This window comes from Branchiostoma belcheri, unplaced genomic scaffold (genome assembly GCF_001625305.1).
Source record: "Branchiostoma belcheri isolate BF01 breed outbred unplaced genomic scaffold, Haploidv18h27 scaffold12, whole genome shotgun sequence".
Taxonomy (NCBI): domain Eukaryota; kingdom Metazoa; phylum Chordata; class Leptocardii; order Amphioxiformes; family Branchiostomatidae; genus Branchiostoma; species Branchiostoma belcheri.
Genome location: NW_017802602.1, coordinates 4,723,155 through 4,750,938, shown reverse-complemented (window position 1 = coordinate 4,750,938; position 27,784 = coordinate 4,723,155). Strand labels below are relative to the sequence as shown.

General features: G+C 41.1%; 2 protein-coding genes across 2 annotated transcripts; one reads left to right on the top strand and one right to left on the bottom strand.

The window, feature by feature from the left end:
- Window positions 1–4,458: 4,458 nt before the first annotated feature.
- Window positions 4,459–26,729, top strand: LOC109462818 (LETM1 domain-containing protein 1-like). The gene is made up of 9 exons (XM_019759445.1): window positions 4,459–4,603; window positions 5,024–5,178; window positions 7,015–7,130; window positions 8,268–8,350; window positions 14,577–14,763; window positions 15,283–15,384; window positions 16,613–16,765; window positions 24,542–24,638; window positions 25,420–26,729. The coding sequence occupies exons 1-9, from the start codon at window positions 4,470–4,472 to the stop codon at window positions 25,485–25,487; spliced, it is 1,095 nt and encodes a 364-aa protein (XP_019615004.1). The 5' UTR covers window positions 4,459–4,469; the 3' UTR covers window positions 25,488–26,729.
- On the bottom strand, window positions 18,611–23,006 carry LOC109462779 (putative wall-associated receptor kinase-like 11). The gene is made up of 2 exons (XM_019759373.1): window positions 22,561–23,006; window positions 18,611–21,972 (listed from the first exon to the last, which is right to left on the bottom strand). Exon 2 carries the CDS (start codon window positions 21,899–21,901, stop codon window positions 19,199–19,201), a length of 2,703 nt encoding a protein of 900 aa, XP_019614932.1. The 5' UTR covers window positions 21,902–21,972; window positions 22,561–23,006; the 3' UTR covers window positions 18,611–19,198.
- Window positions 26,730–27,784: the final 1,055 nt, after the last annotated feature.

Genomic DNA, 27,784 nt, shown 5'->3' with positions numbered 1-27,784 from the left:
GCTAGAACCAGCCTACGATACAAAACATGCAACTGTTACAGTTTTACGTCAGTAACATCACATTTTTTTCCTCACATATATCAGTATGCTATGGGATAGGATGACCAGAAATCGAGCTTTGCCGCCCTGAAATTGCATTGGATTAGCCCCTTCGCTGACGGTCGGCGGCGGTCGCTGGGCGGCGGTCTTAATTAATTTTTTTCCGGGGAGCCACGTGAGTTATGCCGCAGAGGGACGGTTTTGCCGCGGTGCGCCGAGGGAGTTTGCCGGTGGAGAGGGTTCGCTGCCACCCGACAAGTCTGCGAAGGAGACTAAGAGAATTTGGTGCATTTTTAAAAAACCCTTGTAGCCTGGTTACCATTCTTCACAAGCTAGCAGCTTAAAGCTTAGGGGTGTTTCACCGGCCCTAAAGCATAGGTATTTCCTCAGATATGGTAGATCTTTCCAGCTGGCTTTTCTGATTATTGCCGTCCTGTGAACTGTAATTGAAACCGACCCGGTAAATACCCCCGGCGTGCGCTATTGGTCCTGGGCGGGTGCACAGTACTCCCAGCACCGGGGACATACCGGGGAGCCTACGGAGGTCTGGATACGAGGCTATTTCCCTTGTTAAAAGCCAGTAGCGATAGATTCCACTTTTAACTCGCCGTGAAATTCATCCCAGATGTGCACGTGGCGTTTATTCCACATTAGACTACGTAACACCGGGGGTTCAAAAAACAATAAGATTTTAAAAGCCAATGGGGAGAATAATTGGCCAGGGGAGTTTGTTAACTATAGATCTAGAGTTCATTTTCAGTCAGGATATACTAGCCTGGGTGCCATTCGATTTGTAACGGCAATTCCGAATAAAAGATTTTTTAGAGGTCGGATGGCACCCAGGCTACGGGCTAAGGATAACCTTCCCGCGGACTGACTCTCTCTCCTGGCCTGACGGATTCTCCCTTCCGCTAGCCTGAATGCCGTCCTCCGTAGTTTCTGCCGACTACTACACTCGGAATATCGCTAGGGAGAGGAGGATGGCACCCAGTTTAAACCGTTCCCCCGAAGGCCTGTTGGAGGCTACTAGTATTTCGAAAAGGTATGACCTCACTACCGTAGGTGACCTCACTGTCTATTGACGACGCTGTCATTGGTTATGACGTCATGCTGGTACAGTGTACACTGACTATTACACTTCGACGCTATGGAATTAAATATTACGTGATTATAGTATATTGTCTTATTTTCGTGCTATTACAAAAGGTCTATCTCATAGCCTTTATTGAGGTCGTAAGGGCAGTGAACACTTTGCCAAGGGTACGGTATTGGAAGGCAGAGTCCTTCCCCCGCCTTTTGCCTCCACAAACCAAGTCTGAGGTACCCCCACGTTTTACACCTGGGTGGAGTGGGGAAAGTCCGCACAGTTAAGACGGTACAACATCGGTGACATTACAGGATTCGAACCGAGGACCTCTGGCTTCTGGGCCATACCCCAGTCAGGCTAAGGTTATACCCAGCACGACCCCACGTCTATCGAATCCCATATCGCTTTGCTACTACAAGGCGTTTGTTCTCAGAGGACAAACATTGGGTCATATGCTCTTAGTCTCCACTAGTCTTCTTTTGCAGGCTAAATGAATAGTGGAAAGTGGCCTAAAAAGTTGATATCATTGGCCAGAGGAGATGTCCACCCATAGAAGCTCCATTTTTGCCCATTCTAGGCCATTTATTCAGCCTGCAACTTGAAGGAGTCTGGTGGAGACTAGAAAGCTCTGACTTCAGTCTATTCTTGACTATTAATGACTCTAACGGATGACATGCGTTACATTTATTTTTTTCGTATGAATATGAACATATGAATATTGAACATTATTTGATATCAGATCCAATTGTTGAAAACTACGTTTTATACACGCATTCTCTAAAAACATAAGAATAACATGGTAAACTTAGAGCGTTTCACTGTGTACCGCTGGCGTTGAGCCATGCCTTCATGGCGTGCAGAGGTTGTGTGTTAAATGTTGCTAGAATCAGATATTGTCCGATAGAAGAAAGTCTTGTGTAACTCCAATTAAATTGAAAATTGTTCGTTGGGACAGACACATGGGGCATCTATGAAGTCATGCCGTGTATTTATGAAGACGTCACCGAGATCTCAGTATATACACTATTATGTGATAATTCTACACTTAGATATTAGGTACATTAAGCCACAGCAAGTAAATTTTATGGATGACATCCTCCGCAGGCTCCATACCCAATGCAATAGGGCGAAAAAAAAACGAGGAAGGCGGGCAAAAAAAAAGCAAGCTTAAGATTAATCCATTTTCAAATTTTGAGACCATGAGCCTTGTTAAACAAGAATTGAAGAAACAAACATGATACACAACCAGTCAACAGATATTTTATTCTTGTATTCAACATTATTACCTATCCCCTAGATGTGTAATTAAACTGTAAAGACTAACTAGAAATTCTAGCAAAACGGCTCGCCGTACCATCATGGCCAGCTACTATATACTAGATTGGATGCGATGAAACGTGTCAGTGTCAACATTTGCAATCAAACGCGAACCATTGTGCCTCAATTGCAAGTTTGCTGGATCCCTGATAGACTCAAAACTGCTAAGGCATTTACAACATGTTTGCTCATTTTCGGCATGCTGACCACCGTCAGAGGGCACCCCCCCCCCAAATCAGGCGAAAATCAATGCGCGCGTTGATGTCATCCCAAAAAATTACTTGCTGTGGCCTTAGCCTCATGGAACTGTAATCATGTACCAGTAGTTGTCAGGCTCTGTGCCTTATGCCATTGTTGTGCAATAAAGTCTATTATCTATTTATTGTGTAAGTAGAAAGTCGTATCAATGTTGAAAGTTATTTTGTCATTTTAATGCAAGGAATTTTTGTCACAAAGAATCTGAAAGGTACGATCTCATATCATACATTGTTGACTCTACGACGTCTTGATATAAAAATAGTATAACGTGCGTTTAAGTTTGTTTTAACCCTAAACAGTACACCTGGGGTCCGCGCGGACCCCAGCACTATATATTCTGTAGTATCTTTTTTGTTTCTAAAGATTTTTTTCTGAAATTTTAGGTAATTGTCACCCACAAAGTTGTCTCTCAATACAGTGCAGAAAACTCCGTTTCTACCATTTATAAAAAAAATTATATCTGATTTTCTTTTGGGGTCCGCGCGGACCCCAGCCGGCTTTCGATCATAATGGATACATTGGCGTTCTTATACATTACCTTATTTCCGTTTTTATATGTTTTTATGCACTAATCTTATGTCTACCAAGTTTTCAGAGAATGGTGTAGTAATAGAATTAAATTTTAATAACTTTGGTGTAATTATGACGTCATATGACGTCAGAGCTAATAATATAGTCCGCCATATTGGATTTTGACCAATGACGTCATCAAATTAGCATATTCCATGCATATTAAATGATTTAACTTATATTTGATTATGTAAGATGTTATTAATGTTGGAAAAGAAGTGTAATTTTATATAAAACTCAGAAAATTTTTATGTTTAAACCAAAATTACTTCTATTTTGAAAAATGAAACCCGTTGCCATGACAACACAAAAAACATCAACTTACTAGTATCAAACTAATATGACCTTTTTTCCAGAGACATTTTAGGAAAGGTCTCCAAATTTGGTACTTCTAGCGCAAGCCGTTTAGCCGCTATCTGAGATCAAAGTTGGGCCTCAAAAGCCCCTTCAGTCTGAAATGGGTTTAAAAATTGGGTATTTCTTCTTGTCTTCTTTTCTTCACCAAAAAAAAAGAAAAAGTTCAAAATGTATGATATTTGTTTGTAATGTGGACACAGAGGTTCCCACATCAGTTTGCAAAACAATTGAGCTGGTAGCATGTTGATAATTTCTAAAAATTAGCAAAAAACTGCTCTGGGGTCCGCGCGGACCCCAGGTGTACAGATTAATCAGTCCGGGAAGGTGTACTGTTGAGGGTTAAACATAATTTAAAATTTATTTGAATCAGGTGTGCACGTGCACTATAACGTGGTACCAGAAAGTCACGTAGCATTGCTGAAAATTGTGTAATTGTATTATAAGTTTTCTACCAAGTACGGAGTCTTGCGATTATGTGAATATAATACATAATGTAGCTTGCATTAAATTTTCAGTTGTACAGATATTATGATCATTATGTGAAAGTAGAAAGTCGTTTGATTTATTTTGCTATAATGTTTTTCTATTAGGAACAACGTCGGTGAAGCTATGAAATTATATTGTCTATTCTTAGATTGAAGACGTCATCCCGTCCAAATTAGTGTAATGTGCGTTACATTCAGAGCAGCTGATTCAGAGACACATGAACTAGCCTCTACCAGGTTTCAGGGTAGAATTGGTCAAATAGACAGATAACATACCCTTCCGAAGCCTGGTAGAGGCTACCTTGCCCTGATCAGCCAATGAGAACGCGCCCTTGGGAGGGTGAAAGTTCACCAAGATGGCGCTGCGTTGTTGTGCCGGTCTGGGCCGGGCCCATGTGAGGACATGCCGGGCTCTCCTCGCCAACTCACCCTGCAGAAACCTCAACCTGCACGTTCTGGAAGGACACAGAAGCCCGGCGGTCCATCTCAGGTGGCGGGTTTGGCTCCAATGTTCTGCACACGTTCGTGTGAGAAGTCATTGAAACCGTTATGTCAAAGGGTATGCGGAAAACTCGGGCAGTCACCAGGCCAGACCCCCAGGCACACGTGGATGGAATCTACATCTACATCTATGAATATGGATTACCCTACTTAAAAAAAAAAGAAGAAAGCTGCTCTGGACAGGAATACTGTACCAGCAATGTTTCAGATAATGTTTGTAGTAATTTTTGGATTGTATAAGATCTAGATGAAAAATTGGTTGCCCCAAATTTAAGGTGACTCACTGTATCTTTTATATCAAAATTATCATAGGCAAATTCTTTGGGCAATGCACACCACTTAATCATGAATCAAGAAAGGTAAGTCATAATAGTCACTGACATTTGTTGTTTTTTGTTTTTCTATTTAGCTGGAGATCTACCTCTACTAACAAGCAGAAAGACAAAGAGGAGCCTGGCACGTCGTCTATGTTATCCCTGTATGTGAGACTGAATGAGAGGATAGGACAGTTGTTACAGAGAACACACCCCACCGCTGGCAAGGTTTATGTGCAATTTATCAATGGTAAGTCACTGTGTGTCATTATTGGGATAAAGATTTGTCAGAAGTGCAAGAATTTCCCCTTTTTCCATCTTCGCATCAGTCTGTAATAATAATTTGTAAGTGTTACGGTGGATTTTAAGTGCCAGTATTGATTAAAGTGAACCTGTCCAATGGGTCCTGGACCTTTTAGCCTAGTGGTTATGCATTTTGGACGAACACCCCCACAAGGCTTAAAGGTCCACATTTTGGTCCACTTTTTATCTAATTCTAAAGGTCCAACATTTTTCTTTAAAAGATGGACTGATTTGTGTCACCAGCGAGGCTGGAATCGTAGGAAAAAGGCTCACTTGTCATTGAATGAAGTTATCTCTGATTTTTTCTTTGAAATCCTCTAAAAAAATGCAGAAAAGGTTCATTTTTCAAAATTTCCCGGGGAAGCATGCCCCCGGACCCCCCCCTAGGAACCTTGCACCTTCGGCGCTTGCCTCACGCCTACGGCACTCGCTGCTCCCCCAAGCAGAGGGAAGAACCCCCCTTTCAAAATCCTGACTACGGGCTTGTTATGGTATTAGGCTCGCAAGCTACCGACCCGGATTGATTCACAGGAGCTGCCTTTGTGTTTCTGTGCGTTTCTGTACTGCTTGCCCCAGTTTGTTACAAGTGGTTTCCACGATGGGAATAGAACCTGGGCCATGGTGGTGAGAGAGAAAATCCTAAGGCCTTGGGAAAAAAATGATGTGTTTCCAGTTTACGGACCGACCCTAGAAAAAACTGCCAACCCTAGACTTTTTTTGGGGGGGGGGGGCCCTGCAAGGGACATAAAGTTTGCGAGCTGATAAACCTTTTCTAACTCCCATAATCTGACACCTGAGTGATGATCATTGTACATCGGTTTTCCAACATTGACATTGAAAAGATAAGTGTCCTCATGCAAGTTTTACTAAAATGTTTAACTCTTTTGTAAAAGTTGGAGAGATCGCCAAAGCCAAAAAAAGAAAAGATAATCCCTACCTACATTTTGTACCAACCCTAATATTGTTTCAGGACTGAAACAGGAAACACAACATTTTAAGCAGTTATTGTTTTACACATGCTTAGGCTCTCATATATCAATTACACATTGTGCACCATTGTGTATAATGAGGCTGCTTCAGCTTAGACATGTTGTGAGGGATTGCAGTCATTTTGGATGCTTGGTAAGGTAAAGCCGGCAGCCCAGTGGTGTGAAGTGGCATACCTCTACACGTAAGAGAACCCAACATACTTACATGTATCGAGAAGAAGAGGGGTGACCGGTGTACTTAGCTATAGTATAAACTCAAGCTGAAGCTACATTTTAAGTGTAATTTTTTTGCATTATGTATGCATGCTACTTGAAAAATCATCATGGTTCCCCTCAAGTGAGAATGACAAAATTCAGCACATTTTGTGCTTGGCTCTACAGCCAATAGTTTTCCAGAGATGTTTTGCCTTCTATTGCAAGCAAGAATGATATTTATGGTTTTCATAACACTTACAAGAGGTCCTCTCATGCTAACAGTATCTGACTGCAGTGCAAGGACAAACTTTTTCTAGTAAATTACAGAAAAAGATAGGTTGACTGTACATTTGTATGTGTAAGACTGGTGTTATGCTTAAGCTTTGCTAAGGGCCTGATATCTTTGTGTAAAATTGTGCCTTCCAGTTCAAGTGGCTTCCATTTGTCATTTACTGACAATTTTGAGACGGGATAGAATTTTCTGTATTCCACAAAAAAGGAAAGGACGCTCTTATTATGGGTATTTTGTTTGTATTTCAGACATGTATAATCATACCGGCTGTTTTTGTAAGAAGTGTGGCATGTGTCTGCCTGTCCAGGTGCTGTTCAGTCGTGGAGAGAGGGGAAAACTGCAGTCGGCATCATGAGACACAAACACACCCTGGGCAGGGACTACAGCAGGCTCACCTGGAGGGAGATTGACAGCTGTCGACAGGTGTAGTACTCGTGGAATTTCTGCAGTGATGGTGCAGCTTACACTTTGGTTTTACACAGACTCTGTAGTCACATGTAAAACCAGACTTTGCTGTCTGGCTTCATGGATGTTGGGGTAGCCAGCTGTTAAGTGTTTTAATCAGGCTACAGACCTGTACCTACACCTGTGCCTACACCTGTGCCTACACTTGTGTCTACACATGTACATTGTACCTACATATGTTCATGTACCTACACCTGTGCCTACACCTGTACCTACAGGTGCCTACGCTTGTGTCTACACATGTACATTGTACCTACATATGTTCATGTACCTACACCTGTGCCTACACCTGTACCTACAGCTGTGCTTGCACCAGTACCTACACCTGTACCTACACGTGCCTGCATCTGTACCTACATTGTACACCTGTACCTACACATGTAACTGCACCTGTTCCTACATATATGTACCTACACCTGTGCCTACACCTGTGCCTACACATGTGCCTGCACCTGTACCTGCACCTACATGTACACCTGTACCTGCACCTGTGTCTACACCTGTGCCTACTCCTGTACCTGCACCTCCACCTGTATACCTGCACCTGTGTCTACACCTGTACCTAAACCTGTACCAGGTGTACCAGTAACCTACATCCGTACCTGCACCTGTACCTGAACAATTTGACAAAGCCAGCTGTGTAAAAGTGGTTTTCAGCCAATCATCACATTTATGGATGATATCATCTTGCACACTGATTTCGGTCTGGTCTAAGAAGTTTGCCAACTAACATAATTTCGGACTGACCACTACTTTCTCTAGAATCTACTTAGCAAATATATATATATATATATATGGTGGTCATCCAAATTCAATGAAAACTAGCATTAGTCAATGCCAATCAGTTGTCACTAGAAATCTAGTGGATGCCAGTCAATGATGAGAGTACCCCATTTAAGTTTAATACTGCTAGAAATTAGATAAATTTACAAACAGTAATTACATGTAGCTCAGTTTATTTAAAGGGTTGCTATGACAACTATATTGTGTTTCATAATATGGTCTTAATATTGAAGTTGAATCAAAAGTTTCTAATGATAGATTATGTACCTAGAGGAAGTTGTGGTTGCTTTATTTGTACTTTTTCTTCCCTAGTTCAAACTGGATGTGCTGAAGACATTACCTGTGTTCCTGGTGGCCTCACTGCCGTTTGTATGGCTGCTGGTCCTACCACTCATGTAAGTGTTTGTTTGTTTGTTTGTTTGTTTGTTTGTTTGTTAGGATCTCCATTAGTGTCACTGTCACATAAATGTCCTAAGTACTATTCTTCCTGGAGTCTGCAATGGTAATGCTATAAATCCAGGGGTGCCAGAGTATACAGTGCAATTTTACTCTAAAATTATGTGCAATTATTAATTAATTAATTATGTAAAATTACTGTATTCTGTAAAATTGCACTGTATACTAATACGATTGCACTGTATTCCGTAAAACTGCACTGTATTCTGTAAAATTGTCTGACTCTGGCACCCCTGAAATCACTGTGTGGCTAACGCAGTGGTTCACCAGGTGGAAGGTTCAATTTGTGGCATACATTTTATAAGATGTTTTTTGCTAAGTCTGCTTTTTAGTTTTGACTGACTAAATACCTTTGCCAAGAAGGTTATGTTTTCAGGGGCGTTCGTGTGTGTGTGTGTCTGTGTGTGTGTGTGTGTGTGAACACGATAACTCAAGAACGCCTGGATGGATTATTTTGATAATTTGGTAGGTGGGTAGGACTTGAAGAGACCTGGAACTGATTAGATTTTGGGTCCCCTGGCGGCTTGTCATGGTACTGCAGCAGAACTTTCGGTTTTGATACCTTATGATCCAGGCATGCTATGATGCTAGGGTCACAAAATTTACATGGTATATGTCATGTACTACATGTATGATGTAGCTCTTGTGTTGGAGATGAAGTGAATTGAGTTTGAACCCCCCCACCTGCTTGCTCTGGAACTGCAGGGGCATTTGTTGAAAAATGTTTAAAGGAGGATAACTCAAGAACCGATTGATGGATCATCGTGATTTTTGGTATGTACATGTAGGTAGCTTGAGTGATGCTTGACATAATGACATTATAATTATTTCAGTGACTTACCGACCTGATGAAACTATTCACGGATGTTGCTACATACACAGCAATTTATTTATTTTATTTTATTTTACCAGAGTAGTACGCTCAGGTCTACTGACCTGTTTTCAGGTATCTCTGGGGTTACATAATTATATAAAATGCACAATATACAATGGGAAAACACACAACAAGAATATACATTACAATTTCAACTCAACATACATAACAATCGTAAAAACATTTGTAACACAAGCCCCACTCACAGAGAGTCTTTGAAAGATGTCAAAGTTGAGAGCTGTCTTTGCTCCCTGGAAAGTTGGTTCCACAGAACCGGGCCCTGGTACTGCAGAGACCCTTTGGTGTTTTTTGGCAATGGTGTTTTTTGTTCACTAGGATACAGGATGAAAAGAATTCCACCTATTGTATTATACGTATGCATTCATAAAGGGGTGGTGATGACCCAATGGCACAAAATGGACTTCACCTATTAAGGGGGCACACCCCAGTTTCTTGCCCCCATTGAAACCTAATAGTTAAGAGGCGTTTTTCATTGACGCCGTACAGCAAGAAAAAAATTTTCCGCATATCACATTTATATAGGAAGGAAACATGTACCGTACTGTATAACGTACCAGATTTAGAAAAAAATTCTAGTACTAACTAAAGATTATTGCAATAATGGATTTTCTGGGGCATGTCAGGCGCCCCTAGCTATGACGTAATCGGCCTAGCCGCTCCGGACGCTTCACTGTTTGCGGCCTCGGAGCGATACCCGGAAGCGAAGATTCGCCGACAAAAAAATACCAAACACAGCCTATATGGGTCGAACTTGATACAGACATCGACCTACATCCACCACTAGGATTTTTCACTAAGTAACTAGGCACAGAACGGCCACTAAAAAACACCTACTCCAAAATAAGTAGGAACTACCATGGACGCCGGTCGCGGAAGGACTGGGGTGTGCACCGTTAAAACGTATGCTATTGAGAGGGTCCCGACGGTCCAAGAGAACAAGAGGTTCACAGAACTCATGGTTTTCCCCTTCCCACCATCTATCTAAATCTGTGTACACTTTCCTCTCTGTTGGACGTACCTGCTGAAGCTTTCGACATAAATTACACCAACCACCATAATCCTCGGGAAATGCACTCTTCGGAGGCTGGATCCTCCACCTGAAGTACTGATTGTACTTCTCTTTGTCTCTATCAAGTATCTTTAAGTAATCTGCTAAGTCCTTAGGCGTATCAAAGTCGTCTACATGGATAAAGGAACCAGGAGGAGCGAAGTTCTCATAATCCGTCCTCCCTGGTCCATACACTACTGGAACAACTTCATTGCCAATAGCATTCCTCCAGAATTTCTCTGTGATGTACTCCTTACATTTGTAGCTTTCGAAGGACAGGTAGAATTTGTACTGTTTGATGACTTTGTTCGAGCAATCATTATTTTTTCTCCCTGGACACACGGCTTTCCCACATCTGCCGAACACGTCCACACTAATGTGTTTCACTAGTTCCATCGCGTACGCAAACCGAGGAAGGTATTTGTAACAATTACTGACGAACCACACTACTAAATATTTCTTCCCTACGGTATAGTCCTTTTCCGGAGAGATGTCCGTCTCTTCCAGCCCTTGATAGACAAGGCTAGTGGAGCCATAACTAGCTAAAACATCCGAGTCATTTCTGTAAGTCATGGTCCAGTTAAATACACCACTGTACGACACTAGATCGACACCTCTGGCTGGTCTGGCTGGACATTCCTTAGTATACCACACCCAATATTGGTGCGGATATCGTCTTGGTGGCATGGCGAGTTCGGAATAAACCGTCCGAAGGTCGTCATCATGGAACACAACGGCGTCCGCCTCGTCGACCCGGCTGCGATCGCCTGTGATGACGCACTCTGGCATGGAGGGGCAGAGTTCGCGCCCAACGTCTTTCAGTCGAACACCCCACAAATTTGTCCACATGACAATGACCTTGTAATCCTGTACAGGAGTTGTATCTATAGATTTGCTGTGGTTGGATCTGGGATTCAACAGAGTTGAATATTTTAAAGCCGTTACGTAGTGTTGGCTGTACAGACTTACCAGGCTTCAGAAGAGATTGGAAGAGTAGAAATTGGCCAGAAAGACAGACAACATACCATGCGAGTTGGTCTGCTAGATATAGAGAGCGCCAGAAGTCCTCTACATGTAACTCCTTTGGTATGTTATATGTCTTTCTGTATGGAGAAAGTCTTCAAATTTATCCCAATATACAGGTATACTCCAAAATCTGGACTTGAAATGCTTTGTACTTCATCTCGAATTTGCAGTATGGCATCCCGTTTTGCACAGTATAAAAAAATCGTTGTATTTTTAGACTAACTGACAGTAGTATAAAAAATTGAGACTAATGTCATGTATACTGTTCACAAGTCCACAAGCAGTCCTCGTCAACCTGACGGACGAACGACATCACAAGCCCGATATTGCGTAATTGTGACAAATTCCGTTAACTTGGAAATCGATCTGAATTGTCAGTGATATATTTACTGATAAAAGACTGATCATAAAACACTGATTACCTGTTGTCCATCTTCTTGGGTTGTGGCATTGGGGATAGTGGTATCCTATCTTCATACACGACTGTTATCATGTACATGTAATAGCCAATTCCTCCACAGGCGAGAAGAGTTAGGATTGATAGTAGAATCTTCATTCTTTTACACAGTCACCTATAAATTAGAAACATTGATCATTCCTAGTAAACAAAACATAGTTCTTCTATAAATGATTTTTACCCAGAAGTTACTCTAATTTCATAAGTACTACATAAAGTTAGAACACACTTGCAAGCATACAAATGTTAAGTTAAGTAATATATTACAGCAATTGAAAATCATTGTTGTAATGTTTGACTTCGTTGACATCACTGATGAAAGCTAGTGGATGCTAGCTGAAACGTCTGACCGTTTCCAAAATTGTAAAAAATCCAGTAAACTGTTGCTTGAGTAACTGCTTTTTGGCGTATCGTATTACCTGGATGTCTATAACCTTCATCGACGTTCGTTGACATCAATTTTTGTTCTTTCTGAGATTGTTACAAAATCTCAGCTATTGGCGTCTAATCAACTTTAGCTTCATTAAATGTTTATTATATATAATAATCGATTATGGAAATTAGGTTATGTCTAGCATCTATTCTAAGTTATGGATTTCTCAACTCAAAGTACAGTTTATAAATCCGTCTGAACTCAAACATACACTAAGGGTCTGTTGAGCACCAGTTCAAAGCATGATCTTGTGGACTATCGAGTGCTGAATATGCTTATAACGTCAGAATAAATGGTCAAATACATGATTTTACTGCGTCGCTCCGAACCGAATTCTCCACCGTATGGTCGTGTGGCATAACGACAGAGCGTTTGGGCTAATGAAATCAAGAGGTCCTGAGTTCGAATCCTGCGATACCACGATCTTGTACGTGTATGTGCTCTTGGGAAGTGCACTTTACACGGCTTTCCTTACTTAACTCAGGTGAAAATGAGTATGCCTATTGTCTCTTGTCCGAAGTTAATGCGTTTGTCCTCTACATTGGCCATGATAAAGGTCCAGAAAATGACAATGACATGGCATGTCAGGATTCAAACCCGGGACCTCTTGGTTCCAAGCTGTATGCTCTGTTGTTACGCCACACGACCCCATGGTAGAGACGAGGAATGGCGAATGCAAACTTACCGACTACTTCCAACAGTACGATATCCTTATAGCACAGTCGGGCACAGTAGGTACATGTATAAGCAGACTACAGCCACAACCGTAATGCTCCTGTGTGGACATTGTGTAGTCTCACTGCACAAAAACCTAGATTTACTGATACCTGTATATAGTTGTGTAATGTTTACTTTGTTTTCTTAAATAAACGCTTCTGAACTTAACAATGGTAATAAATGAAGGTGAAGTAGATATAAATACCGGACTTAAAAAAGGGTTGCTAAGGAGTTACTGCAATTGACCTATATTTATTACCATTGTAAGCCAGGTACTGTGTACAAAGTAAACATTACCTGAGTTTACAACCTTTGGTAAACTCAACTTTTTGTGCAGTGTCTGTTTTGAACGCAATTCTGATCTATGTTTAGGTTTTCGCTCCCTTTGAATGCATAAGTAACCAGTATACCCGGGGAGAGCCGACAATATGAGACTCATAATAATGTACATGTATGACCACTCTTTCGAAAATCCGTCTTGTTCCGTGTGTGTGTGTGTTGGGGTGGGGTTGGAGAATAAGCGTCGAAAATTCGCACAAATGAAATAAATTTTGAAATATTACATTAACTTTTGTACAAATGGCCTAGTACGTGGAGAGATACCGAGTCGGGCATGATAGAAGTACATTGAATATTTCTTTACTTATGTTAGGTTATGTTATTTTGTTGTTACACTAGGTCAATAGTCTTCCTTCACTATACATGTAAGTAGGGCATATCATGAGAAAATGGTATGTAATGTTAACGTTACTGCACGGGTTCCACTGAAGGATCTATATTAGGTCCCCCATTCTTTCTTTTGTTTACTTTTTTTAGTATATTAGAAGCTAACAGCTAAAAGTATTTATTGTCAAATGTCAGGTATAGTAGTGAATACGGCAACATTGTTTAATATTACTTGTACATATTGTTATAATAATCATGTTGGTTTTACTGTTAGTAGTTGAATTTTTACTATAAAGCTCGGCGCAGAACTTCCGGTTTCAATATCTCGCGATCTTGGTAGCTGAAGTGATGCTTGACATAATCAAATGACAATTATGGAAATCAAGGGCTAATTTGCATAATTAATGAGGAAACTCTATAAATCTGCTTCGTTCAAAAATAGCATTATGAAACACTTGTGACATGTAATTGAGAACGAGAAAAACATCTGAGGATACAGATTATGTAAATGAAGACCTAATTTGCATAATTAATGGAAAATTACTATAATTTTATAGTTGTAATTGCTGGGAATTTCATACTTGCTGCATTTAAAAGTTAAGTGAAGGTGAACATCAATAAAGATAATTTATTCAAATTATGGCCTCATTTGCATAATTATGAGGAAGTGCTAGAATATAGCCTATTTTGTTAAGATAAGGCTGTCGTTGGGTGGAGAATATGCATGATCAACTGAGATGTAATCCCTCCAAATGAGGCTCTTTTTTGCAAAATCAATGATTAAAATTGTATAATTCGTCAACCGGAAGGGTTAACATCATTTGGTGAAGGTATGAGGTCGTGGAACTCAGTTATAATATATAGCAACAACAACTGAATGTTTACTGGTTATTTTCTGAACATCTGAATGTTTTTATTTCCAGTTACTTTTACCCCCAGCAGCTGTTGTCGTCCCAGTTTTGGTCAGCAGGGCAGAAGGTGACTTTCTTCCACAGTTACCACATGGAGAGAGCAGCGTACTATCCCAGTATTGTACAGGCTCTGCAGAGAAAACTGCCACGTGTGGGAGACTCCAGAGATAGAACCAAACTAGAAGAACTGTGCGCAAGTGTAAGTCTTACTGATGTTTCCACATTCTCAATTATTATAGTCAACTTCTGTCCTCTCTTTTTGTGTGTGTGTTCATGTGCATGTGTGTGCGTGCATGTGTGTATGAATGTGTTTGTGTGTGCGTGTGTGTATGTTTGTGTGTGTGTGTGTGTGTACAAGTGTGTGTGTGTGTGTGTGTGTGTCTGCGTGTGTGAATGTTTGTGTTTTCAGATACATTGTACTTGGTAGCAAACTAAAAAAACTCTAGATGAATTGAATGTGACAATACTTGGCATATCCGCAAGGAACACTCCCCACTTTAAGTTTGGAATTTCAATTTTGGCACATGCTAATATTTTAAATACAATAAATGTATGACGTAAAGTTATGAATAATGCTATTAACTTAAATGAGTAATAAAAACTATTCATATTGAAAATTTCTTCCTACAGAAGTTGTAGGAATTCCTGCAGGAAGAATTCTTATGCAAGAAAAGGTAAATTGCTGCATGACTATGTTTGTGGTTTGATGTGATGACAGACATTACGAGAGGAGAGTCCCTCCCCTGCTGCCATCCTGAGAGTCCGCCCCACATTCTCACATCCTGGTCTTCACTTCAACAGACTGTCCAGGACACAGCTGGTATGTTTAAAAATACACACCTTGTACGATGGTAATAATGGTATGCCTCACCAGTGGGTTTGTCAGTTGAATCCACCTGTCATTAGGAATTTCGGCCCTTGATTCAATATTCCCTCGGGGTGGCGGGCCCGCAGTGTATAAAACACCACCTCCCACTGGTGAGCTGTCTCCATCAGTCCTGGCGGTTGACTTTTTCAAATCAATGCGGAAGCGTTTGATGTTCGAAGCGGCGTCAGTGTTCGAAACATCTGATGACTGATGACTGTCATGTATGTATGTGGTACGTGGTATGTAAAGCTAGCTAGCCTGGAAACGGAATCAGGACGACTCGGACCAATACCAACTCGGCCCATCACAAATTTGGTCAACTCGGCCCACCGCCCTGGTCAACTCGGCCCACCACCAAATCAACCATGTTGACTATGAGATTTTTTGAAGTCCCAAACCACCGGGGCTTGGGCAATCAACCGCGTCTTTTTGTTAGACAACTTCGATCTGTAGACTTTGAGGTTTTTTTAAAGTCAAAACCTGTCTGCGCTTGGGCAATCAACATGGCTTTAACCGAGACTGTCTGTGATATTTTGTTAGACAACAGAACTATTGAATTGTTTGGCTATAAAACGGGATCCAAAAAAGTCTAGTTATTCAGTGTACAGGAGAGTGACGACTTTGCCTCTCGATGTGTACCGAGTTGTCTGGGCCGAGTTGGTAATGGTCCGAGTCGTCCGACATTCCCAGGAAACCATCCCTACAGGCTACCTGCTGGTTCTAGTAGTCATGCTGCCATGGATTTTTTTTGCAAATCAGAAAAAAATTCAGCAGGCGAATCTGATAACCAATAAATCAAATTGGTGTGGCCTAATACATGTATTACCTGCATGTAACGTTACATGTATCTTCTGCAGGGCTCGAAAGCTGGGTGCACCAAAATTTTTTTTCTGCGCATGCATCCAAATATTTTTGTAGGTTTACATGTATGTTAAGCTGTTAAATGTATTCCATTTAGTAGTATACAGCATATGCAATAACATCTAAGTGTCAGAAAAATAATAAAATCATTGTTACTGTAATTATACTTTTTTTTAAAATGAAACATATTTAATTAGTTTTTGCTGACATTCTATTTTAATATATTTTATATGGTGCACCCAAGAAAATTTGTGTGTTTTGGTGCACCAGTGCACCTTTTCCCAAAAATGGATTTGGAACCCTGTTCTGTCCATGGCAGGGTTATCTGAGCCGAGTGCTGCTGTTGAACCCGTACCTCCCCAAGTCCCTGCTGAGGAGACGTCTGCTGAAGCACCTGGAGGATGTCCACGCCATGGACCAGGGGATCCAGCAGGAGGGAGTCAGTCAACTCACCACACAGGAGCTACGCAAGGTCAGTCAAGCAAGGCAAACAGGGTTCAAGATTCAAGATGGTTTTATTGGTCCTTCCCAGTTAAAAACCAAGTATTGTAAATTGTAAAGTTTACCAAGTTAGAAAGCATCGATATATTAAAAAATACAGGTAATACTATACATTCTAAAATAAGTAAATTATTTTAGAATGTATTACCTGCACACTATTAAAAGACCAGTAAATATACACTCAGGTTAAAGACAATAGGACAATCATTGTTGACATTTGATACAAAACAGTGTGCATTTGTACATGTACTACTGTAATTCACTTCAAAATTTCACGGTGTGAGAAAAATTGAGGTGTTCATGTACTGATATGTTCACGGTTCAAGTCATGTTCACGGCTTGACACTCGATTCGGTGTCTCATAATATGATTTCTAATATCAGTTATAGCATTATAATAATTTTGATACTTAACAGTAGCACATTTGTTTTCAAATATACGTAACATCGTTACATGAAAAACATGTGAATGATTTATTGCTGTTTGGGGCGAAGGAGTGTTAGCGGTTTGATGAGTTCACGGTACAGAAGTGACCGTGAAAACCGTGAACATATCAGTATCGTTAAAAATCAGTCATTACAGTAAGAAGACAGCAGTCAGGGTTTCAGTCCATAGTTATTGAGTAGGCCACACATGAACAGTGTGGGAGAGTTCTTATATCTGTTGGTTCATGCTCTCAAACAGTCTAGCATCTCGCTGTTTGGGGTTATTTTTGGCATGTTTTTAGACTTTTCTATCGGGGTTTCTTTTTAGCACTGGACTTTTTCTTTCACCAAACACAACCTCTGCTGGCAGTCGAAAGCATCAATGCGCTATAAACCTAATCACTTCAATCAACACATTACGGTCGTTCTACAAGTACGTGCGAACCGGACGCATGAATAGGCACAATCAGCAGGAGGCGTGTGGCCGCATGAATGTCTTTCTGACTGGCTAGATGTGTGATAATCCACCACTCGGTAAAATGGACATCCCTAATTTGATGGTTCCCGGGGAGGAGCACTGTATACTGTAAAATAAACTACAGACCAAGAAGACAGGTCTGGACTAGACAATATCATATGAAAAAAGAACAAAGGTTAAGACAAAAGACTTCACGTAAGGCCACACCAATTTAAATTTTTGTTCTCGGATTCGTCTTTTTTCTGATTTGCAAAAAAAAATTCTGGTTCTGAATCAACTCAAAAATGCTCATATTTTGCTCCCAACAGTTGAGGAAAGTCCTTTTCTTCCTAGTTGTTGCAGTTTTTCCAGTGCGGTGGTTTGATTAAAAGTTCAAAATTCGCTGTTTAATAACATATATAATTATAATATTATATATTAACACAGCCTTTTGTGTTGACTTATGGCTCCTATAATTGTAGCATTTAGTACAATGTTTGCCTAGACCTGCTTATTTTTTTTCCTGTCGCTTCATATTCTTCCTGAAAAAATCCGAGAACCAACAAATTGATGTGGCCTAATAATAATAAAAAATACATTAAGCATTAAAGGTATATCATAGAAATCTATACTTTTTCACAAGTTTGATAATATCAAACTTGTGAAAAAGTATAGATTTCTGACATATAGATTTCCCTACTGTGTTTCTATAGTTCTACATATAAACCTATCCACACTTCTACTAACACCCACTATTTGCTTTATACAGTAGTTCTGAATTAAGAGCATCAAATTAAAGGTTACTAATATATATAGCCAAACATAGAATTATGACAGTTAACAATAATTTTGAAAAATACAGTATGCAAGTATGATTAACAGAGATTATGTCTTTAAACTTAATATATACAACAACACCATTCCTTACTGTCGGGCTACTACAGTACCACAGTGACTGTACTACTGCTACTACGTATACTACGCTGTACTAAGTTACTACTGTCATTACTACTGTTGGGCACTGACAATTGATAATAGTCTCAAAACTTCTGGCTGAATTAGCAGGAATGCCAGCCTTGTTCGGCTAACCAAAGACATTTTATGGACATTATAATGGTTCTTCGCCTCACAGTGCTGGGATCCAGGCTATGGCAATGTGCATTACTACATCACGCTCAGATTGTATGTGTTTCACAGGTACTTTGTATTCTGCTTAATCAAATACAATTTGCTCCACATTGAGGCCCTTAGGCCATGTTGACTGGGTATATGGAATGACATCCATTCGCGGAAATATTTTTGGCCGTTCTCAAGTTAACAACCATACTGTAAATCGTACAAAACATTTGCGAAAAGAGCAAATATATACCGTAAGTTGCAAAGAAAAAATTGCAAGATGATACCAATGTTGTAGAATGCATATATCAAATCAAAATAGCCTTATGTAAAAAAAGCCTTATACGTTTGTTTCTCATTAGATTCAGCACAGCCCATGAGACTTTGCCTGTTAATAGCAGATGCTTCACTGCCATGTCATACCATGATTAACGAGGTGGGCCGCATGCCTCGGCGGTCTCAACTGCTCAATCTTTTGCAGCAGCACTTCAGGCGTTGGCCGCTTGGAGGGGTCTACTATCCAGCAGGACCTGATGATGCGGTACACCGGCAGCGGACAGTTCTCCGGCTGCCGCAGACGGACGCCTTTCTTCAGCAGCTCCAACAGTGTGCAGACGTCCGGGTGCATGGGGCTTCCAGCGTAGCGCGGCTCCTCCCCAAAACTGGCGATCTCCCACAGCAGCACGCCGTACGACCACACGTCACTCTCACACGTGTACACCCCGTCCCGTAACGACTCCACGGCCATCCACTTCAGCGGTAACAGCTCCTCCTCCCCGCCCTGGTTCGTGCGTTTGTATGCCGATGACGCGTAGACGTCACGCGATAGTCCGAAATCTGCGATCTTAGCCACCATCCTGTCACTGATGACGACGTTACGAGCTGCGATGTCTCGGTGCACGATCTTCAGCCGTGCCAGCTCTGCTAACCCACAGGCCACGTCACAAGCGAAACCGAGACGTTCTAACAGTTTCCTTTGCCCTGTGACCCTGTATTGTTCTCTCAAACCCCACAGATACCGGCGCAGTTCCTCATTAGCTGCATACTCTACCAGGATGTACTGTGGGTCGGATTTAGTCAGAACTCCGTAAAACTTCACCACATTCGGGTGCCCCTCTTTGTCTTCGTGGATTCTCGCGAGAATGTCCATTTCTCGGCGAAAGTCGCGGACAGCAGACGCCGTCATGCGGTCAGGCCGGATACTTTTGGCAGCAACCAAAACTTGGTAGCCTTCAGGCACGCGCAGTCTTGCCCGTACGACATGGCCGAACTCGCCCTCCCCGATCATGTGTTCAAGGTGGATGTCCTCTTTATCTATTTCCCATGATGAAAGGTTTTCTATGAATGGCGTCATTTCCAAGTCCGCTGTTGGCTGTTCTGCTCTTTGGCGTCGGCGACTCCGTTTCACCAGGACTCCAGTAATGATGCAGGCGATTAGAACAATAGTCGGGATAACGGACGACAACACTACAACTACGACTTGGTTCTTCTCAGGACTTGAGGAATTCTGACAAAACTCGCCTGACTGTCCTTCAGCGCAAATACAGCTGCCATTGACTGGATCACACAAGGCGTTGTTTTCACAGTAACACCTCAGTCTGCAGTCCCTCCCGAATGTGCCAGGTGCGCACTCGTGCTGACACCTGTCTCCACGACGACCAGGAGGACACAGACACCCCTCCCACCTGTCACACGTCCCTCCGTACTCACAGTCACACACTTGGCTGCAACCTTCCCCATGATAGTTAGGTCGGCATTTGGTGGCGTTGAGGGTAAAAATTGCATTAATTACTTCACCATTTACAGCTTTTACCACGCAAGTATAACCAGCGTTGTCGGATTCTGAGACTGGCTGGAAGTTGATGGAACTGTTCTGTACCGCCCCTAAAGCTTCTTTAATAATTTTTGTGTCATTGTAATAGTTTTCCGCTTCATGAATCCACGTCATACTAGCAACTTGGATGTGTGGAGCCAGGCAGGTCAATGTCAGATTAGTACCGATGTACTTCACGACTGAATCGCCAGGTGACGCTATGATGACAACTTCAGGCCAGGGAATATCACAGGCCCTCCCTCTCCAACCCGGGCGGCACTCACAGGCACCGTTAAAGCCATGACAACGGGCGCCGTTCTTACAAACACAGTACTTGTCACAGTACAGACCGTACCTGCCCTCGGAACATCCTGTAATGTCGTACTGAAATATGAAATCAACGGGATATGTATTGTCGTGAAAGGTGACGTTAGCGCTACATTGTGTCCAATAGGACGAAGTGGACCTTAGATCATTCATCTCCACAACTACAACATAATTAACACCTTCTGTCATGCTACACCGACTATCCTGTGCCCACTCAGGCAACATTTGTTTCGAAACATCCAAAAACATAAACTTGCCCACACTTCTCAACTCTTTGTCGTGACATTTAAACTCTATTCTTCCTCCATTCTGAGGCGCTTCAAGCGCCGGGCGAAGCGCGTCCAAATCATTCCACATAATGGTCAGAGCGAAACACCATCGAAAGTAACAGTCGTTAATGATAGCATAGCGGGATTTGTGACGAAAGTAGGGAAAAAAGTCGTTGTACTGTGCTTCTTTCCCATTATTAATTTTGACATTGTAATGCCCATTATGACTGCTCAGTACGACATAGTTCTCAGCCGTCCCAGTATCAGGTATAACTGGTGTTTCACACTGTTTGCTGTAGTATGGCGGGTATCCCCACACGTCCGTGATCACGATGGCGAGGTTTACATGCCAAACGCTGTTGTCTCCAGTATTTTTCAGCTCCAGGGACAGGTTGTACCGCGGGTTATACTCATAGTCCAGCGGCGCTGCGACGATTAGCGTCAAGTTCTCAACAACAACTTCAAACCGTCCAAGATCGTTGCCACTTGTGATGTTCACTGACCACGACGTTCCATTTTCCTCTTCCATTAGGCCACCGCCGACGTTAAGAAAGTCTCGCAGGTGTTTGACTGTGCTGCCGACAGATGCATCCTCACGTATTGTGACGTTTCCAACCCCAAACCCTGCATCTCTGCCGGCCTGGACAGATGGAATTACGTTGACCAGTAGGAAGACGTAACAAAACGTCAAACACGCCATCTTCTTTGCACGTACACCTCTTCGTATTTTTTCTTCTTTTCCACGGTATCCTGCAGGTGACTAGGCTTAACCTGGATGCAAGAATGTACACACAGTAGTTACAATGAGAAACGCGCCATACTTTTCAGAAAATATAGTATTCCTATATTTCTTTTTCTCACAACCCCGTCAGTTAAAGTAAGTGGAATTTAAAAGCAACCCTTGACCACTCAATTTTAATTCTCACTGCTCGGGACAAGTTACAAACAAAACAAAGGTTGTAAAAATGTTAACACCCAGGCCCTTTAGTTAATATTAGCACAATCAAGCCTCCAGGCCAGCGTTAACAGCATGTATAAGGCCAGATTGCAGGCTGTTTTTTTACGATTGCACACTACATCCTACATGCTGTGGAATTTATGAATCGGCACTAGACGTATGTACTGGGTTCTTGAGTCGTGGAGCCTCGGTAGCCTGGGTGCCATCCTCCAGAGTTACCACCGGCTCCGTATAATATTGTTGCTAACTATATACCATGGACAACCCAGGCCTAGAGCCAGGCCAGAGCCTCGGAGGACATGATCTTTTTTTTTTATTGAGAACAGGCAAAAATCAATGTGCGCTGATGTCATAAAATTAAGTCAGTGTGGCCTTTAATACATGAAAAGAACAAAACTCACCAAATCATGAACATTCGACTTGCTGGCAGGACGGCGACTGATACTGACTCAACCAAAGAACTCATGTATATGTATATCACAAACACAGGAAACACACAAGTTGCACAGAACAAAGGAGTACCTGTCTGGAATTCACTTGTCAAGCACGATGCATGACAAGGTCAAGGAAAAGGTCAGACTGTACCCTCATCTGACATACACAGACAGGAAGTGAGCCACTTTTCCCAGAAACAGAATGAAACGAGAAATCCTTATGCCCACGCGACACTACAGTTAGCTGATCTTATGAGGGAATTCCATGACGTAAATTAGTCATTAGATTAAAACATAGCATGCTATATGCATGGCTATAGACTGTCGTATTCTTGCTGTTGTTAAATTAAGCCTTGTTAACACAAAACCGCCTGAACTCTGATTCGGTTAACTTGTATTCCTCACATCTTGTCCATGTGCCACACATTCTGTTCAAATCATGCCTGATCACGATTTGCTTAATTTTGTCAATGAGGAAAATATGCAAGGTAGTGCGTTATCAATGCCAGAGGTCAGTGACCTGCTTGCTGGTGCCTCTCTCCCAGCGTATCTTGGCCAAATGCCGACGTGGTCCCGCCAGAGGCGGTGAAGCTCGTCCTAGAATGGACACATTATTAGGTCATTACTGCTCTTGTAGTTGCTGCCAGGTAGATTCATAACTGCATGTAAATAAGGAAATATTACCCTGTAATCCATGACCGGGTCAATATGTAACTTACATTGGAATCATATAATGTGTTCAGATGCAAATCGGATCTGGTGAAACCGGTTCAAAACTACCTCCCGATGTGGTTTGCGATCGATACTAAGGTGGCAAAGGATAGTATTCATTGGCTGCTTGGAGATCAGTCAAATTGGTTTTCCCATATTATATGAGGAATACAACCAAAATTTAACAAAAAGGGTCTATAAAGAGGTCTACTATATGTCATGTTGTCTCATGTAACAACACGTCAAAAGAGAAGTCATAAGATGACGTTATGAATATTTAAGCTATTTGGAGAACACTTTTTATAAAGGGTACAGTGTTGGTGTCTGTAAAATTGCGTGCCACGGTATCAACAATTTTCTGCAAGGCACGAAATTGCGACCTACTTCGCCGATGAAACCACTTAATAGCTTAAGCTTCGACTCTGGGGGAAAATACATGTATAATGAAGTTTGATACTGTCGGACGCTATATGTTGTAGAAGCTCATGTGACTTAAACTTAAACTTGTGACTGTGACTTAAACTTAATTCAGAACTATGTGATACATTTTAGGGCGAGGCCTTTTCCCACGGCCGCACATACTTGATTGACAAACTTGCATGCCCGACAGTTTTCAAAGATTGGACAGGGCGGGGCTGTAATATCAAAGGAGCCGGCGGCTTGTGTTAGCAGGGTTGATAGTTACATAATGTACGTTACATCAAGAAACCTGATAAAGAAGGAAGTCTCCTAGATAGGGGAGGTTGATGTACGGAGTTGCGGAAGAGAGATTAAACATTATATAGGGGGGGGGGGCAAAGCATAATTCAAGGGTTTATATGCCCCTGGTACAAATGTACTTCAAAGAGCTGATGACTCCTACATGTAGCCTCCTGTGCAGGCTTTGGGGCGGGTGGGAATTTTGATAACAGCGTTTTGAAGTCTAGTTTTTAAATTTGTCGCGTTCTTGAAATAGCCGGCCATCCTACAAGCAGCCATGAGAGAAGGTTCCTGTCTTTAGTTTCCAAATGTTTTGTTGGAAAAGATATTACATGGATCTGCAACAGGAAAAATTCTGATGCAACATTGACCAAACATGTGAAAATAGTGAAAAATTAGAGTTTCTTGCAGGTGCAGTGTGTTCTGCTGATGTGCATATTAAATTATACATGTATATATGGCCTGGAAGAAACAGGACTGCTTGTAGTGTTGTTTTTTCCGTCCAAGATGACCCTGATGTTACCTGTTGTGTCTGTAGATGTGCTATCTGCGGGGAGTGGCCAGCATGACGTGGTCCAGACAGGTGTGTATGGAGTGGTTGACACAGTGGGTCCAGATATCTACACAGCTACAAGGTGAGTAATGACGGCCATGAATCCAACATCTTAACAAGAACATCAAATTCTATAATTAGTAACTTGTTTCAGCATACATGTAGCGGCATTGTAGCCCAATAAGTTTTCGTTAACAGCTACTTATAATTTAATAATATATAATGTAAATTTTTTTCTATGTTGTCCAACATAGCAGGAAAGTGAAACTTCATCGATCCTGTAATGTTTATTAAAGCCAACATGTACTAGCACATACAGAAAAATGTTTTTACATGTTATGGAAGCCTATACTTGTAGTAGTACCAGTTTGTTGAAAAATGTAACAAAACTGCCATTTATAAAATGGTTTGATGTCAATCTCTAGGATATAAGTCTTGCAGAGTACATTTTATATTAAAAATATACAACCTTTCAACTACACCCTTACATTAGTCATCTTGTGGTCTCCTACAAAATGAATCTCATTTGTGTTAGACTGTTTTTCAATATCCCAGTAGTTACATTGTAGTTAGATTTGAGTTAGATTTACCTCAAAGTTTCCTTTTAATCCTTTTAACTTACAACATAGAAGACCTGTGCACTTTGGTGACATTTCCATTCCTATGAATGCTTTTTTTCTGTTGATATTCATCTTATAAGCCTGGTTACCAAACCTATTTTAGCTCCCAAGTCCTACATGATCCTCTTTGCAAATAGAGGATGCAAGACTCAAGTCAGAGCTAAAATATGTTTGGTAACCAGACTACACGTAGGTATCCTTTTTCGTATACAGCTGACAAGTTGTGTGTCTTCCCTTTCCCAGCTTCAGAGTTATGTCTACTTGTCCACTGTATGGTGTTCTTATCTACTGGACACTCCCACGTCAAGTGAGCACAACTTCCCCAGAACGTCAATTTGAAGTCAACACAACTGGTTTATTTGTCAACAAAGCCAGATCGATCCCCTAGTAGAGGGATAAATCTCTTTGAGTACTGTAGTGGACAATTGAGATCTCATCACAAAGGACAAGACCAAAAGAGAGCTGGAAGAGCTCTGTCCCCACAAGAAGAGACTCCAAAGAGAACTGCTGTAGATTCCTTCTTGACACCGAAGGTTGGACCCCCTCAGATACCATCAATTGTTTTGAACAATAGATAATTAAATGGGGGTTAGCGTCTAACCCTAACAATGACATAAAAACAACATGGCAGCCATGTTTTCACAGGTGATTTTTCAAACAATGGAAAATTATGTAAGAAATGTATGATGTCAAAAAAGAGACTTGTAAGAGACTGCAGGAGATCTGAGATAGAATTTGGGAGAACAATACCTAATCCAAAGAGAACTGCTGAGGACAATTGTCTGCTAGAGTACTCAAAGAGATTTATCCCTCTACTACTAGAGAACCAACAATAATCATGCAGGACGTTAAGTACTCCCATAGCCTGCTCAACTGTTCTTTCAACAGACCTGTTTACAGTTGTGGAAAAGTTGGATAGTAAAGAATGTTGACCAAAATATGTTTTCACTGTTACATTACACAAGATGTTAGTTGGGACCAGTTTTTGAGGGGGTCTATGTCTTCTTTCTAACAGGTTGTACATTACAAGTACGGTGTCCGTCATAGAACACTATAACAGTTAACTTAATAAACCTGTCCAGTTCCCCTGACATACATGTAAAATGTTGTTTAAGAACTGATGAAAGAAATTTAAAGAAAGTTACTGTCCTGGCATGGGTACTACGTAGCAAAAAAATGTTCATGTTCACATGATAACCTTTTATTACTATATACTAATAGAAACATGTATTAAGGATATTACATGTACAATGTATGTCAACATGCAATGTATAATCTTTCTCTTGTCGCCTCTTGATTTGACTCTGTGCAATGCAGTAAATTCACAATCATTACACCTACATGTACAATGTATGTGTTCTTTGTTACCTCCATTAAAAATGGAAGTATTTTGTATGTGTCTGTGTATTTACGCCCATTTGTAGTCATCATAACTTCAGAACGCCTTTATGGATTGTGATGATATTGGTATGTTGGTAGCTTGTACTAGTAAGATCAAGGTTAAATATGGGCCTCCTTGTGTCTGACCTTGGTACTGCAGCAGAACTCATTTTAATTTGTATCTTTTGTTTGTGCTTAACATGATCTTGACAGGAAAAACTATCACCAAAAAGTCAAGTAAAGTGGGTTTTGTCCCCCTAGCAGCTTGTTCTGGAACTGCAGGGGTGTTTCTAGCAAAATCTTGTAAAGCAAATAAGTCCAGAATGGAACTACATTTTAATCGTTTTTGGTATGTAGGTAGATTAGAGGGAAATAAAGATAGCGGTAAACTTATTTCATTGATTTTAATTTTTTCCAATTTTTCCAAAACATTGGGTACTGACTCATGTGCATGTGTACTGTACAATATATGTGTACAATATATGTTTGTAAGTGTGTATGTTTGTGAGAGTGCCATGTGTACAATGTATGTTTGTGAGCGTGTGTATGTTTGAGTCAGTGTATTTTAAACTTAACTGTGTACAATATATGTTTGTAAGAGTGTATGCTTGTGAGAGTGTGTACAATGTATGTTTGTGAGAGCATGTTTGTGAGAGTGTGTATGTTTGTATGTATGAGTGTTGAATGTTTTCAGATATCTGTCAGCATACATTTGTAACTTATAAACCTCGATAGATTGTGGCAAAGGTCAGGGTCAGTTTTGGGCTACCTGTGGCAGTGTAATAGAGCTTTATATTCTGGACATGGCATGCATGTATATGGTCTGGATTGGGTTGCACACTGTTGGCCGGTAGCTTTTGATGTGAGGTAGAAGTGGTGTAGGATTGGGACTTCTCAGCTTGTTCTGGAAGTGTAGGGACATTTGAATATTGTTTACCTAACACTGGTCGCATCAATTTTGGAAAGTCACAAGGCATTTGGAAACTCAAGTAAAAATTGATTTTCAACATTCAAGTTTCACATCAGTGTGTAGCTCTTGGTGTAATGAGCACAGTGATATGAAAATTATTGTTCTGCAGTGTTCATAACTTAAGATATAATTAATAATAAATACAAGCAGACCGGTGGTCTTTCCTAACAGCCCGTCAGGCCTAACAACTAGCCCGCAAGTTTTAATACAGGACCTTCGGTCTAAAGGCACTAGACTACATGTGTAGAATCCCAGCCC